Source organism: Narcine bancroftii, chromosome 3, assembly GCF_036971445.1.
Source record: "Narcine bancroftii isolate sNarBan1 chromosome 3, sNarBan1.hap1, whole genome shotgun sequence".
Classification (NCBI taxonomy): domain Eukaryota; kingdom Metazoa; phylum Chordata; class Chondrichthyes; order Torpediniformes; family Narcinidae; genus Narcine; species Narcine bancroftii.
Window position 1 is genome coordinate 262,225,471 of NC_091471.1, and position 13,258 is coordinate 262,238,728.

General features: G+C 40.6%; 2 protein-coding genes across 5 annotated transcripts in view; one reads left to right on the top strand and one right to left on the bottom strand.

Moving 5' to 3' along the window:
* Window positions 1-2,356, bottom strand: part of LOC138758643 (hippocampus abundant transcript 1 protein) — a 54,498-nt gene extending 52,142 nt beyond the window's left edge. For both annotated transcript variants that reach the window (XM_069927905.1, XM_069927906.1), the window contains exon 1: window positions 2,117-2,356. In XM_069927905.1, the coding sequence (XP_069784006.1) occupies window positions 2,117-2,197 (81 nt within the window). In that variant the 5' untranslated portion in view covers window positions 2,198-2,356. The remainder of the gene's footprint in view (window positions 1-2,116) is intronic.
* Window positions 2,357-2,480: 124 nt separating this feature from the next.
* pgpep1 (pyroglutamyl-peptidase I) overlaps window positions 2,481-13,258 on the top strand; it is a 53,851-nt gene continuing 43,073 nt past the window's right edge. The window contains exons 1-2 of one of the 3 annotated variants that reach the window (XM_069927908.1): window positions 2,481-2,617; window positions 6,417-6,604. In XM_069927908.1, the coding sequence (XP_069784009.1) occupies window positions 6,547-6,604 (58 nt within the window). In that variant the 5' untranslated portion in view covers window positions 2,481-2,617; window positions 6,417-6,546. Of the gene's footprint in view, window positions 2,618-6,296; window positions 6,605-13,258 lie in introns of those variants that run through there. The other 2 variants (XR_011354372.1, XM_069927907.1) reach the window with 2 other exon arrangements.

Genomic DNA, 13,258 nt, shown 5'->3' on the forward strand with positions numbered 1-13,258 from the left:
TTGAATCAAGAATAGACTTGGTATCTAAATATCCTAATTCTCAAACTAGTATTTTTGACTATTCCACCTCAAGTAGTTCACCAACACCTTTTGGTATTATGTCAAATTGTTTTAACTGCCTTTTCAGGCATTACATTTCTGATCAAAGAAATCAAACCCTACCTTCCAGAAAATTTCAAATTTGCACATCATTTGCAAATACCCTCATTTAAATTCTGCAGTCCACAACCAAGAAAATTGTCAAGTTACAAAATTAATAAGCCAAAGCCACATTGCCTTACAAGCATTTCCATTCTAGTCTTAAACAGCAAGGAAATGGCCATTTATTTTATTCATCATTATACTAATGGATTAACGAAAGTATTTTTTTCTATGATATTTAGCATTAGTTTAAATTGTATATGGCATCAAGCTAAAGTAGATTCATGTATTAGATGACCAGAAGCTGGGAAATTGGACCAGTTAAAGGAGTTATTAAAGAGTTGTAAAGTGTAGAAAAGGGATACCAGAACTTTGTGATGTTTAGCAGCAAAAGGAAGTGCACAAATGAGAGCAGTTTAAATGCCAGAGAGACCAGGATTGTGGGGTGCCAGATTTGAGACAGAGAGAAGGCCATGAATTAACTTGTAAACAATGATGCCATTATTTATTTGAATTAAATAACGTAACACTGCTCAACACAAAGCCATCTGCGTGTTCAATACCCTAACCATAAGGGCTTTCAACCTACCAGTCTTCCTCCATTTATCCTCCACTTATCCCATACATCCACCCACAGCACTCATGTGAATCATGACCACATTCAACCCATAATCTGGTCTATTACTTCTGCTACTGTTTTCTTAGCCTCCTCTCCCAACAAACGATCATTAAAAGCCACATAATCTAAATCTAATCTAAACATAATCATACACCCACACATTTGAGTCCATGTCCATTACACCCCATGGTCCAGAATGTATTGTCCATTTCTATTCCCTCACCTTGAGAGTTAACCTATCCACACCTTTTGAACTTGCTCTCAAAACATTCCATAACAACTCACAACATACATTGACCAGCCTTGTACTCACCTTGCATGTCCCTAAATAAATTACACTTCATCCATTTCCTAATATTTTGAATGGGCAGAGCAGACCCGACGGACAAATTTCTGCTCCTAAATCTTATGCCCAATTGCTACCCAAAACATTGACCACAGAAAAATATGAAACAATTCAACGTTACATTCCAAATCTGGTACAGAGGTGCCAATTCTCAGGACAAGAAAAAAAACTCGAGGGTTGTTAACTCTGCCTGGGACATCACGAGCACCAGACTTCACCCCACCGAGGACATCTACATGCAGCCTCTATCCTAAAGGATCTCTCCCCCCACCCATGGTCACTAGGCGACCATGGGGGGGGAGAAGAGAGAGAGAAAGTACAGGAGACTGAAGGCGAGCACTCAGCGGCACCAGGACAGCTTCTTCCCCCTCTGAATGAATCATACACACTACCTTACTTTGGAAAATCCTAAGTGTAATGCTGCCGCAAACAACGAATTTCGCAACTCGTTCAGGACAATAAGTTCTGATTCCGAGATATACGTGCAATTCAGGCCTTCATAAATCTTCCTCCATAACTTATCCACACCTCCACTTTCATATGTTCCCCCCCCCACCTAAAAATCCCTCTCCATTCTTCCTACTCCGACCCATTTGAATACCCCTACTCATTCAAGGGGCGGGGGGTGGGGGCAGGGAGAAACACGTCCCAAACACAACCCTTTGGCGGCAATCTCACCGCCTCCATCACCAATGGCATTGGATTTTTAATTATTAACCCTCCCCCCCAATCACGATAGCGGCGCCGACATTGCCCCCCCCCCCTCACTCGCCGCACATGCCTGCCGCCCACCCCATGCAGCCACACAGTTCCCAATACCACGGGCCCAAACCCGAATCGTCGCTTGGTATCAAGCGACCTGCTGAGCTTCTCTAGCGCTGTGATTTGACTTCAGCCACGGCGCCTGCTGACTTTAGCAACCGCGCCTGAACACCCCTCCCATGCTCTCGGGCCCACACATCCAATGCCGGGTCCCTCCCGGGGAGGAGGGAGGGCCGTTCCCGACTCACCGTGCCTCCGTCCTTGATGATGATTTTCTTTGCCAGCAGCACGCTGCGGTTCAGGCGCTTCTTCTTCTTGCCCTGTGTCATTTTTCCTGTGGCCCCACCCGCCTCATCGCCATAGAAACGGCCGCGACTCACGGCCGCCCCGGTCGCCGACCACCATTTTGCACGGACAGCCGCTGCCTCAACCGAACTTCGCCCCGCCGTCCAATCGCCTGCCCCACCCTGTGAGCGTGCGTGGTGCACCCTAACCTGCTGGCGCGCGACTGACTCCGTGCTGAAATCGCGCCCATTGTGTGCTCAACCCATCCGCCGCTCGCGCTCACTGGTGACGACTGATCACGCACTTTGACGCAATCAACCCGGAACCCGAGAGGCTGTTGACCAAGCCAATCACTGGAGCCCGTCCCTCCCTCGGTGCTGATTGGCTCAGATTCAAAGACGTGATTCAGTGCTGACGCCATGGGCTCGCCATCTTTGTAAAGGATTCCGGCCGTTGGAATAGTAGTAAGTTTTGTTTCATGATAATAGGCCTTTGTGCATTCGAAGACCAAGATACTGTTTGACTGATGAGTTTCTCCATTTTGTGTTTTCATTTGAAGAGCAAGTTTTATCATGGGCAACCAGGCATTGGTGATATCAATCTTCCTATTTATAGTCACAATGTCAACCTTCTACAGGAGCTCTATTGAGAGTGACCTGGCTGGCTGCATCACAGTATGGAACAGTTGTTGCAGAGCAATAGATTGGAGTGGCAGAGGGGATCATTGGAGACTCCTTCCTTTCCCCCTCCAATGAATCTGATCTATCAGGATCATTGGCTGAAGAGGGCACGCAAAATTATTGAGGGCCCCTTCCACCTCGCACACAGCACCTTTCAGCTGCTCCTCTCGGGAAAGAGAGAAAGAAATATCAGAACCAGCATTACCAAGCTGAGGAACAGCTTACCACGGGATGTGAGAATGCTGAACATCCAAAGGAACTGCTCACACTAGCCATCTCATGTTTACAAAACAATATTTTTGTATTTATTTGTATATATGAATACTTCCAGACAGGGAGATCTCAAGCAGCCCTGATCAGAAACAGCACCTCCGAGGCTATCACACTGAACATGGCCCCCCCCCCCCCCCCGCAAGGTTGCATACTTAGTTCACTGCTGTTTACCCTACTGACCAACGATTGTGCGGCCAAACACAGCTCAAACCACATCATCAAGTTTCCTGATGACGTGACAGTGGTGAGCCTTATCATTGAGAACAAGGGGGCAGAGCAAACAGCCTGCGTCTGAATGATTTACAAAAAAGATGTGGTTGTCAACTTCAGGAGGGCCCAGGGAGATCACGCTCCCTGACCATTGATGGCTCTAACATTGAGGTTGACAAGAGTATCAAGTTCCTCACTGTACACCTGGCAAAGAACCTCACTTTAGTACCAGCTTCACAGCCAAGAAAGCCCAGGAGTGCCTCTACTTCCTGCAAAGGCTGAGAAAAGTCCATCTCCCACCCTCTGTCCTCACTACATTTTTTAGAGAATGTATTGAGAGCATCCTATGCAACTGTATCACCGTCTGCTTTGGAGGAGGTACCACCTTGGACTGCAAGACGCTGCAGAGGAAAGAGAAGGCAGTGGAAAAGACCTTTTGTGGATCCTCTTCTTAGCATGTACATCTACACTTGATTGAGGTGCAAAGCAATAAACATTGTGAAAGACTCCACACATCCTGTATGTAAACAGTTCTTCCTTCTGCCATCTGGCAGGAGGTACCGAAGCACTCAGACTGGGAAACAGCTTTTTCCCCCAAGCCATCAGACTCCTGAACTCCCAGTACAGATGTGCATAGTGTGCCATGCACTTTCAGTGTAAACGTTTTAATACCTTAATGCTTTAACTGCTTTCTTAACTTCTATTTGTGTAATGTGCTCTGTGGTCCTGGAGAAACCTATCTCATGAGTCTAATCTTGGTTTTGAAAGATCTTCACATTCAGAACAGGTAGTATCAGATGGCTTTGGTTGTTGCCTCTCTTTCCATTTTCTTCTCTTTTCTCCTAATTCTGAACATCTATTGGTTTCAAACTCTGCTTTTCCTTCTCGGATGATGGCTTGTCAGAGATTCCCGTCCTTGGCATTGTTTTCCCAATTGTTGATGTTTATGTTGGTTTTTAAGACATCTTTAAATCCTTTCTGTTGACCTCCTCTTTTACGTTTTACTTCTTTAAGGTGGGGAGTAGAGGATTTGTTTTGTCAGATGATTATCTTTCATCTGAACAACACTATTGACATTAGCAATATGTATGAAGTTTTTTTTTCTCTCGAGAGCATCAGTTGTCTTTCCAATGCTTTAAGGTGCTAGATAAAGGTAGTCCAGGACTCGGAAGCATGCACAAAGGTGGGGATGGCTGCTACCTGGGGTCATGTGTTGCCACGTAAGTTGCACTGACAAAGTTGCATTTTTCATTGGCTGACAAACACTTGGGGCATCCTGAAATATGGCATATAAAAGTTTTTTTTAATGCTTTATTCACTTTCTTTTTATTGGTATCGATACATGGAACTGAATTTCTATCTTTAGAGAAACAGTCAATCATGCCTTCCACTGAGAGGTTATAAAGTGGTCTGAGAATAAAATACCAAATCTTGTCTCTGCTACTCCATTTAACTTATGGCAACATCTCTTTAACCAGCTGTGGCCAAAATCATAGAGCATGTCATAAGGTGAAAATGCCTTTCCACAACAGACCTGTTCCTTACTAGATGAGCTATGCCTTTAAGTTGTCTCAAAACACTATTTGGCACTGTTTCTCAAAAGCCATTTATTCCCAGTTTTGTGGGACTTCTAGGGGTTATTCAATTGAAGGGCACACTGATGATGAGAATTGGAAAATCCCTTTGTCAGCATATGAATGGGAGACAGAGGTGGTCTTGTCACATCATGCAGTTTGGGTGGAATATTTTTACATTAGAGGGAGTAACATTATTGCTTCCCTGGATGACAGGACAGACATTGGGGAGATATTAAGTAGAAAGAATCTTGCAATCACATTGTAATGTTTGATGATTTTTAAAGGACATGAAAGGGTAAAGGCTAATAGTTTACTCTGGCTGGAGAATGCAAAACTGTAAGGCAAAGACTCATGATAAAAAGTGCCTTTGAAAACCTTTGAAATTCTCTACTTAATATTCATTCCTTGAGTGCAGTCAAAGCAGCTTTGTATACTTGAGGAATCAAAGAAAATTCCAGGAAAGTGGACTTGAGATACTGATAGATGATCAGCCATGTTCTAATTGAATGGTTGAGCAGACTTGGGGGACAAATTGGAAAATCATACTCCTTTCTATTATGTTGAGCCATTTAATTAAAACTGCTTTCCCATGTTTAAAAGAAAAAATTTTTATTTCTTCGCAAAATGCAGTTAGCAAGTGGAAAATTGTAGCAGAAAAATGAAGCATTTAGCATCAACCCTAGTAACTCTCAGAACTGGAAGAGAATCACCCAGCTATCACAGCAGTGCTGAAGAAACTCAGTAGTTCCCGCAGCCTCCATAGGAGGCAAAGATGTATTGCCAATGTTTTGGGCCAGAGCCCTTCATCAAGGCCTCAGGTCTGAAACATTGGTTTATATCTGTACCTCCTATGGTCACTGTTGGATCTGCTGAGTTTCTCCAGCACTGCTGTGTAGTTACTGCAATCATAGCGTCTGCAGACTTTCTTGTTTCGCAACTAGCTATAACCATTCTTTCTGGGAATAGGGAAGTGGCAACCTGCAGCTTATTTAGTCCATTGTGCATTGTGTGAATGTTGGCACCCAAATCCCACTTTATGCTGATTCCTTTGGTTCAGGTAGTGTGATGCCTAACCAATTATTTGTTTCCCTTGAGAGTAGAGGAAGTGTACAGGCCAGCTGCTGGCAGTGGCTTGGTTGGAATAGTGGTTAGCGCAATGCCTTTACAGTGCCAGCGATCAGGACCGAACCTGGGTTCAAATCCTGCACCGTCTGTATGGAGTTTGTACATTTTCCTTGTGTCTGCATGGGTTTTCTCCAGGAGCTCTGTTTTCTTCCCACCATTCAAAAACGTAGCAGGGTTTAGGTTAATGCAGTGTAATTTCAGTGCCATGGAGTCATAAGGCCAAATTGGCCAGTTACAGTGCTATATTTCTAAATTATAAAAAAAAATCATAGGTGGTCTACTGGGACTCTGTGACACAAGTTATTTGTGTTAAACTGTGACACTGCAGATTCTGAACCAACTATACCTGTTTCATGATAGCTTCAGAATTGCATAATTTTTATTCACTGTTTCATTAGGCATGTCAACTGAGCCCAGTGATCGAGGAAGAAAAATAGCAGCAGACAGAGCAACCTTGCACTCGGTCTTTACAGGAATCTTCCAGCTAACATCTTGCTAGGGTCTTCATGGCCATCTTGTGCAAGGATTATGACTTCACTGGGCACAGTTCTTCACAAGCCTATTCAGGTCTCCCTGACTCCTGGAGGTACTCTCTAACCCACCACCCATTAATTTAGTAGGATGTTGTCTGTATTTGGCTATAATCATTTAAAAGTTGAGTATAAAGATTCCTATGACCTGTATTGACTTGCAAGAACTTGCAGTAAATAAGTAGGAACTCTGCTGAGACCAAGTATGAGTGTCAATGTTACATCCAGCAACATGGTTCTGGGAATGTTGCAACTGAAGTTTTGCTGTCTAAGCCACCTTTACAAACAGCATTAAGGCAATCCAAGTTACTTTCTCATCAAGCAAACAGCTTGGTCTAATTCCTAGTTCAGTGTGTGGAACCTGAAACCTGTATCACAAAGATAACAATTTTCTGTGAAAACATTAAATTTAAAAAAAAATCATCCTAAGGAGAATCACCATCTGTGGGGAAGTATGTTCCACCAAGAATCCACAGGTAGGAAATATTATCCTAGCAAGAATCAATGCCTTCAGAAGTGGAGAGAGGATGAGTGGTGTCGGAAGGAAGATTTGAAGGAAGTTAGTTTAAAAACTTCAAGCAAATTTGACATTTCATTATAGTAATTAATTTGCTGTGTAAATCCAATCTGTTACACTGGTTGATTAACAGTTTATATCATCCCCTGCAATGCAGACATGGCTGCCATTGAGAACCATTAATATTCTTGGCACTGAATTCATCTGTGTAATTGAGATTAAAAGGGAAGCACTGAATAATGGACAAATTAATTAACTTGGTTTAAGGGTATCTGTGAAACCAGCTGTTATTCTCAAATACTGTAGTTCACTCTGAGTCTGAGGACCAGCCCATCCCTTGGGAAATAATTCACAAAAAGCCTCATTCCAAAAGGATTTCAATGTGTTTTAAGTTTGCTGTGTTTATATTGTGATTGCCAATATATATTGCACAAAAGAATTTCACAGAATTAAGAAAAAAATAACTTCTTAGAAAATCTCTTGGGATTGAGGATAGCAAGCTTCCTTTCTGGTTTAATATGGGAATTGCTCACTCTGTCAGAGATGGATTTTTGGTTGAATTTTATATAATTTTTTATAATGATTTATCTACATTGTTTGGGGATGTATTACGTCAAGTTGGAGAACATTATGAATTACCTGAGTCTTGTTCTAGTGCTTTAATTGCAGTAATTCCTAAAAAAGATAGAGCTCCTTTGAAAGTATCTTCATATAGACCAATTTCATTGTTAAATGTAGATTATAAAATAATAGCTAAAATATTAGCGAATAGATTGGCTAAATTTTTACCTAAGTTGATTCATATTGATCAAACAGGTTTTATAAAGAATAGATATGCTTCAGATAACATTTTGCACGTGATTAGTTTGATTAATAGATTTCGACAATCTTTTGATGGTGATATCCTTAGATACAGAAAAAGCATTTGATAGAGTTGAATGGAATTTTTTGTTTAAAGTTTTGGAGAAATTTAAGCTTGGTCCTTTTATTGGTTGGATTAGGGGTCGATATAGTAAACCGGAGGCTAGAGTATTGACGAATGGTTTGAATTCGGAATCTTTTAAGTTAACTCGATCAACATGTCAAGGTTGTGCTTTATCACCAGCTTTGTTTGCATTAGTGATTAAACCTTTAGCACAGTTGATAAATCAAAATACACAGATACAAGGTATGAAAGTTTTAGATGAGGAGTATAAAATTAATTTATTTGCTGATGATGTATTGAATAAACCCAGCTCAGTCACTTTTGCACTTGAAGGAATGTTTAATACAATATGGATGTCTTTCTGGATATAAAGTTAATTGGGGAAAAAAGTAAAATATTACCGGTAAGTGAAGGAGATTATTCCGTTTATAAGAATATTATTAATTTGAAGTGGACTGATCGAATTAAATATATGGATATAATTTTGAGTGTTAATTATCAATTTTTATATAAATTAAATTATGTTCTGTTAATGAAAAAAAAAACTGATTTGATTAAATGGAAAGATTTACCTATTAATTTAATGGGTAGGATAAATACAATTAAGATGAATATCTTTCCACGTATACAATACTTGTTTCAATCTATTCCGTATTTACTTGATAAAAATTTTTTTTTTTGCGATTTGAATAAAATGGCTAGGGAGTTTTTATGGAGGGGTAAATTTTCGAGGGTAGCTTTGAATAAATTAACTTGGAAATGTGAGTTAGGGGGACTATGTTTACCATATTTTTGAAATTATTATGAAGCAGCCCAACTTAAATTTATTAGTTCATTGATGAATTTGGTACAGCCTCCCAGTTGGGCTAAAATTGAGATGGCAAGTATTTCTGAATTTGAAACACATCAATTTTTGTTTAGATGGAATATAAATTTGTTACAACAATATAATGTGCCAAGAAAAGCTCCAAGAAAAATGCAGAGAACAAAACAAAGGACTCTACATCACCTTTGTTGACCTCACCAAAGCCTTCGACACCGTGAGCAGGAAAGGGCTTTGGCAAATACTAGAGCGCATCGGATGTCCCCCAAAGTTCCTCAATATGATTATCCAACTGCACGAAAACCAACAAGGTCGGGTCAGATACAGCAATGAGCTCTCTGAACCCTTCTCCATTAACAATGGCGTGAAGCAAGGCTGTGTTCTCGCACCAACCCTCTTTTCAATCTTCTTCAGCATGATGCTGAACCAAGCCATGAAAGACCCCAACAATGAAGACGCTGTTTACATCCGGTACCGCACGGATGGCAGTCTCTTCAATCTGAGGCGCCTGCAAGCTCACACCAAGACACAAGAGAAACTTGTCCGTGAACTACTCTTTGCAGACGATGCCGCTTTAGTTGCCCATTCAGAGCCAGCTCTTCAGCGCTTGACGTCCTGCTTTGCGGAAACTGCCAAAATGTTTGGCCTGGAAGTCAGCCTGAAGAAAACTGAGGTCCTCCATCAGCCAGCTCCCCACCATGATTACCAGCCCCCCCACATCTCCATCGGGCACACAAAACTCAAAACGGTCAACCAGTTTACCTATCTCGGCTGCACCATTTCATCAGATGCAAGGATCGACAATGAGATAGACAACAGACTCGCCAAGGCAAATAGCGCCTTTGGTAGACTACACAAAAGAGTCTGGAAAAACAACCAACTGAAAAACCTCACAAAGATAAGCGTATACAGAGCCGTTGTCATACCCACACTCCTGTTCGGCTCCGAATCATGGGTCCTCTACCGGCACCACCTACGGCTCCTAGAACGCTTCCACCAGCGTTGTCTCCGCTCCGTCCTCAACATCCATTGGAGCGCTTACACCCCTAACGTCGAAGTACTCGAGATGGCAGAGGTCGACAGCATCGAGTCCACGCTGCTGAAGATCCAGCTGCGCTGGATGGGTCACGTCTCCAGAATGGAGGACCATCACCTTCCCAAGATCGTGTTATATGGCGAGCTCTCCACTGGCCACCGTGACAGAGGTGCACCAAAGAAAAGGTACAAGGACTGCCTAAAGAAATCTCTTGGTGCCTGCCACATTGACCACCGCCAGTGGGCTGATAACGCCTCAAATGTGCATCTTGGCGCCTCACAGTTTGGCGGGCAGCAACCTCCTTTGAAGAAGACCGCAGAGCCTACCTCACTGACAAAAGGCAAAGGAGGAAAAACCCAACACCCAACCCCAACCAACCAATTTTCCCCTGCAACCGCTGCAATCGTGTCTGCCTGTCCCGCATCGGACTTGTCAGCCACAAACGAGCCTGCAGCTGACGTGGACTTTTTACCCCCTCCATAAATCTTCGTCCGCCAAGCCAAGCCAAATTTGTTACAACAATATAATGTGCCTATACTAAAACATTTAATGAAGTTATGGATAAAGAAAAATAAAATGACAAGCTCTAGGGGTAAATTATCGGCTTTGACTCCGTTGTATAATAATCAACTTATTTCTTTTTCAATACATAATCAAAGTTTATTGCATTGGAGATTTAAAGGTGTGAAAAATTTGGGAGATTGTTTTAAAGAGGGTAAGTTTTTATCTTTTAATCAGATGAGGGAAGGTTTTGGTATTGGTAAGAACTCTTTATTTCTTTAAAATCAAATTCGATCTTTGGTAAAATGTATGTTTGGTAGAGATATGATTTTACATAAAATGACTAAATTTGAGACTTCTCTTATGAAGGTACCAGAGAAGGGTCATATTTCATATATTTATCAAATATTACAGGATGGTATGGATAAAAATGGTTGGGATAGATCTAAAATTAAATGGAAAGCGGATATTGGTTTTACTTTTTCTGAAGATGATTTGTTAGATATTTGTTATGATAGTGTAACTAGATAAATGCACGTTATGCAATGATTAATTAAAATTTTTTACATCAATTATATTTGACTCCTGAAAAATAAAAAAAATATGGTTTTAATGAATCAGATTTGTGTTTTAGATGTGGTGATACGGTTGGAACTTTTATTCATGCTGTTTGGTTATGCATACATATACAATCTTTTTGGAAGAAAATTCAATCATTTTTAGAATATCTGTATAAGATTAAAATAGTTTTAGATCCAACAGTATTTTTATTGGGTAGTTTGCAACCTCTGAAAGGTTTGGGATTAGATAAGCTCCAGCTTGCTTTTGTATATTTAGCTTTATCCGTAGCGCAAAAAATGTATTGCTAGTACGTGGAAAGATACAATATGATTGATATTAATAGATGGCATAATGAGATGAAATATTGTTTAATAATGGAAAATATTACACATGTTTCACATGATAATTATAATTTTTTATTAATAAGTGGCTGTTACACTCGGAATATTTATATTTAAATTTATATTGACTAGATTTCAATATGTATATTTAACTTTTTCTTTAATTTTTTTTATGGCTCTCCTTAGGAGAGTTGGCTGAAGGGGGGGGGGTTCTTCTTTTTCCTTTTTTTTTTCTATATATTAAAAAAACATTCATGTATATGTTTAATTGCTGCACATGTCATATATTATTTGTTTTTTGAACGAATAAATAAAGTTTATTCAGAGATGGGGCAGGAAATGACAGAGGGGACATTCAGGTTTTTTTTAAAGCTACTTCAAATGCATGTATGTGAGATTGTCAATTGTATCCTGCTTGGTTATTGTGACAAAGTTCAGAATAGCATGTGTTTTGTCATGGCAGGACCTTGGAAAGCATGGACTGCTTTCTATATAATCAGCCAAGTCAAATATGAAATAAAAATAACAACTCCAAATCCTTAAAAAATCTTAAGGTGCTTCATATATGTATTAACAAACAATATTCGGTAAAGAGCCACTTAGTATTTTGGAGGCTAGCCAAAAGCTTAATAGATTGTCAGGAATTGTATAAAAGAGGAGATAGAAGTGGGGAAGCAGAGAGACTAAGGGAGAGTCATGGAGATGTTACAATCTCAGCAGCTGAAATTGCTCAATATTGGGGAACAATTAAGTTCATGGTTCTTCCAGAACCCAAGATTGATGAAATATAGTGAGCTCAGAAAGTTAATGTTGACCACAGGGATAGGAAGGAGGTGAGACTATGATCGAATTTTAAAATAAATTGACTGAATGTTAATAAATTAGGAATCCATGCCGATCAATTAGCTGGAATGGTAAGTGAATGAAAGAGTACATATTAGAACATGGGAAGAAGAGGTTGGATAAGATCAAGTTCATGGAATTCATGGGACCTGAAAGGACAGTTTATAAAAAAGAAAGATTCAAATTAAATTTTCAAAGGGGAAGGGGAAAATACAACTCTGCAGAACTGTGGCAAAATGTCCTCTTCTCAGAACTTGCTAGAGTGTCATATTACATATGGACATCATAATTTAGGAAGGATGACAAGGCTTGGAAAGGCCTCAGATGAGACTTGTAATGTGATTAATCTAGAAAGGGTGCAGACAGAATTCACAAGGATGTTGTCAGGACTTGAGTTTTCAGGAAGAGACTGAATATGCTGGGACGGTTCTCCCTGAAGCGAAGGAAGCTGGGGCCTTATAGAAATTCATAAAATCATGAGGGGCACAGATAAGGTAGATGGTCATCGTCTTTGTTCCAGGGTGGTGGGTCAAAAAGATAGGGCATAGGTTTAAGGGGAAACATTTTAAAGGGTCCTGAGGGCCATATTTTTCACATAGGAGACTATGTGGAATGAGCTACCAGAGGAGGTGGTAAAGGTAGATATACTTTAAGTTCATGGATAGGAAAGAATTAGGACATGGGCCAAATGCAGACAAATGGGACTAGCACCTTGGGTCTCCATGGATCAGTTGAGTTGAAGGGCCTGTTGCCTTGATGAAGCAGACGGTTTAGTAAATTACCCACTGAAGATTCTGATCCCCACATTGGTCTCACCAGCCAACTCAGAATCCACAGCACCAGAATGAAAGCATACTAACCTCAGTTTCAAGGACCTGTCTAAAAAGAAGAGGAAGCATTCCCTTAATGTAATTTGTCATTGAGAAGACATGGCATCTCTGCCTGTAATACCACACATTCTCTTCTGTTACTCTTGCAGGAAAGTCTTCAGTTCTAACTGCTAGGCTGCCAGAAATTTTGTTGCACCTGCAGATGCCAGCCCTGTTGTCATGTAAAGGCAAATGACATTTTAAAAAAACTTAGACATACAACATTGTAACAGGCTCAGTCAGCCCTATGAATCCATACCACCCAAATTACATCCTATTAACCTGCACCCCATA